The 3,581-nt window shown below is 30.7% G+C and overlaps 1 protein-coding gene across 1 annotated transcript in view; it reads left to right on the top strand.

The window, feature by feature from the left end:
- Positions 1 to 217: 217 nt before the first annotated feature.
- Positions 218 to 3,581, top strand: part of dnah12 (dynein, axonemal, heavy chain 12) — an 11,874-nt gene continuing 8,510 nt past the window's right edge. The window contains 1 exon segment of the mRNA XM_046868782.1: positions 218 to 238. Coding sequence (XP_046724738.1) covers positions 218 to 238 — 21 coding nt within the window.

The following is a 3,581-nucleotide window of genomic DNA, read 5'->3' as shown; positions in this document are numbered from 1 at the left end:
TTGGAATCGCATTTTCAGCCTATAAGAAGCTCATTCTTGACAGCACATATAAGGCTTTGCATGCATGTGTTGTTGTCTCGTTTTTTATTTAAAATGACTTTCTAACCCTTTATAAAAATACTTTTAAATAACGATATGTTTTATTCGATGAATTTGCTATTTTTTGTCATAAAATGTTTTGTAATATCATAGCTTAACAACAACATGTAAATTTATCATGGGCACGCATATACGCTTGGTTCAAAAACAGCTTTCTTCGTCCTAGAAGCTTGAACTTGCGGAATCGCATTTTCAGCCTATAAGCTCATTCTTGACAGCACATATAAGGCTTTGCATGTGTTGTTGTCTCGTTTTTATTAATTATGGCTTTCTAACCCTTTATATAAATAGTTTTAAATAACTATAATATTTATATGAAAAATGTCATATTTTGGGCAGAAAATGTATGTGTATAATAGCATCTCTTAACATTAACATGTAAATTTATCATGGGCACATGCATATACGCTTGGTTCAAAAACAGCTTTCTTCGTCCTAGAAGCTTGAACTTGCGGAATCGCATTTTCAGCCTATAAGAAGCTCATTCTTGACAGCACATATAAGGCTTTGCATGTATGTGTTGTTGTCTCGTTTTTTATTAATTATGGCTTTCTAACCCTTTATAAAAATACTTTTAAATAACTATAATATTTATATGAAAAATGTCATATTTTGGGCAGAAAATGTATGTGTATAATAGCATCTCTTAACATTAACATGTAAATTTATCATGGGCACGTGCATATACGCTTGGTTCAAAAAACAGCTTTCTCTTCGTCCTAGAAGCTTGAACTTGCGGAATCGCATTTTCAGCCTATAAGAAGCTCATTCTTGACAGCACATATAAGGCTTTGCATGTATGTGTTGTTGTCTCGTTTTTATTAATTATGGCTTTCTAACCCTTTATAAAAATACTTTTAAATAACTATAATATTTATATGAAAAATGTCATATTTTGGGCAGAAAATGTATGTGTATAATAGCATCTCTTATCATTAACATGTAAATTTATCATGGGCACGTGCATATACGCTTGGTTCAAAAAACAGCTTTCGCTTCGTCCTAGAAGCTTGAGACTTGCGGAATCGCATTTTCAGCCAATATGAAGCTCATTCTTGACAGCACATTTAAGGCTTTGCATGTATGTGTTGTTGTCTCGTTTTTTATTTAAAATGACTTTCTAACCCATTTTCATTGTTTTTTTGAGGTTTCAACAGTTTTTATGAACTCATGATTATGAAAATGTAAATTAATACTTTTTAAATAACGATATTTTTATTCGATGAATTTGCTATTTTTTGTCATAAAATGTTTTGTAATATCATATCTTATCAACAACATGTAGATTTATCATGGGCACGTGCATATACGCTTGGTTCAAAAAACAGCTTTCTCTTCGTCCTAGAAGCTTGAACTTGCGGAATCGCATTTTCAGCCTATAAGAAGCTCATTCTTGACAGCACATATAAGGCTTTGCATGCATGTGTTGTTGTCTCGTTTTTTATTTAAAATGACTTTCTAACCCATTTTCATTGTTTTTTTGAGGTTTCAACAGTTTTTATGAACTCATGATTATGAAAATGTAAATTAATACTTTTTAAATAACGATATGTTTTATTCGATGAATTTGATATTTTTTGTCATAAAATGTTTTGTAATATCATAGCTTATCAACAACATGTAAATTTATCATGGGCACGCTTGGCTCAAAAAACAGCTTTCTCTTCGTCCTAGAAGCTTGAGACTGGCGGACTCGCATTTTCAGCCTATAAGAAGCTCTTTCTTGACAGCACATATAAGGTTTTGCATGTATATGTTGTCTCGTTTTTTTTATTAAAAATGACTTTCTAACCCATTTTCATTGTTTTTTTGAGGTTTCAACAGTTTTTATGAACTCATGATTATGAAAATTTAAATTAATACTTTTTAAATAACGATATGTTTTATTCGATAAATTTGCTATTTTTTTGTCATAAAATGTTTTGTAATATCATATCTTATCAACAACATGTAGATTTATCATGGGCACGTGCATATACGCTTGGTTCAAAAAACAGCTTTCTCTTCGTCCTAGAAGCTTGAACTTGCGGAATCGCATTTTCAGCCTATAAGAAGCTCATTCTTGACAGCACATATAAGGCTTTGCATGTATGTGTTGTTGTCTCGTTTTATATTAATTATGGCTTTCTAACCCTTTATATAAATACTTTTAAATAACTATAATATTTATATGAAAAATGTCATATTTTGGGCAGAAAATGTATAAGTGTATAATAGCATCTCTTATCATTAACATGTAAATTTATCATGGGCACGTGCATATACGCTTGGTTCATAAAACAGCTTTCTCTTCGTCCTAGAAGCTTGAGACTTGCGGAATCGCATTTTCAGCCTATAAGAAGCTCATTCTTGACAGCACATATAAGGCTTTGCATGCATGTGTTGATGTCTCGTTTTTTATTTAAAATGACTTTCTAACCCATTTTCATTGTTTTTTTGAGGTTTCAACAGTTTTTATGAACTCATGATTATGAAAATGTAAATTAATACTTTTTAAATAACGATATTTTTTATTCGATGAATTTGCTATTTTTGTCATAAAATGTTTTGTAATATCATATCTTATCAACAACATGTAGATTTATCATGGGCACGTGCATATACGCTTGGTTCAAAAAACAACTTTCTCTTCGTCCTAGAAGCTTGAACTTGCGGAATCGCATTTTCAGCCTATAAGAAGCTCATTCTTGACAGCACATATAAGGCTTTGCATGTATGTGTTGTTGTCTCGTTTTTTATTAATTATGGCTTTCTAACCCTTTATAAAAATACTTTTAAATAACTATAATATTTATATGAAAAATGTCATATTTTGGGCAGAAAATGTATGTGTATAATAGCATCTCTTATCATTAACATGTAAATTTATCATGGGCACGTGCATATACGCTTGGTTCAAAAAACAGCTTTCGCTTCGTCCTAGAAGCTTGAGACTTGCGGAATCGCATTTTCAGCCAATATGAAGCTCATTCTTGACAGCACATTTAAGGCTTTGCATGTATGTGTTGTTGTCTCGTTTTTTATTTAAAATTACTTTCTAACCCATTTTCATTGTTTTTTTGAGGTTTCAACAGTTTTTATGAACTCATGATTATGAAAATTTAAATTAATACTTTTTAAATAACGATATGTTTTATTCGATAAATTTGCTATTTTTTTGTCATAAAATGTTTTGTAATATATCTTATCAACAACATGTAGATTTATCATTGGCACGTGCATATACGCTTGGTTCAAAAAACAGCTTCCTCTTCGTCCTAGAAGCTTGAACTTGCGGAATCGCATTTTCAGCCTATAAGAAGCTCATTCTTGACAGCACATATAAGGCTTTGCATGTATGTGTTGTTGTCTCGTTTTATATTAATTATGGCTTTCTAACCCTTTATATAAATAGTTTTAAATAACTATAATATTTATATGAAAAATGTCATATTTTGGGCAGAAAATGTATAAGTGTATAATAGCATCTCTTATCATTAACA

Source organism: Silurus meridionalis, chromosome 16 (assembly GCF_014805685.1).
Source record: "Silurus meridionalis isolate SWU-2019-XX chromosome 16, ASM1480568v1, whole genome shotgun sequence".
Classification (NCBI taxonomy): domain Eukaryota; kingdom Metazoa; phylum Chordata; class Actinopteri; order Siluriformes; family Siluridae; genus Silurus; species Silurus meridionalis.
The sequence above is the reverse complement of the archived record's forward strand: the minus strand, read 5'-3'. Positions and strand labels throughout refer to the sequence as shown.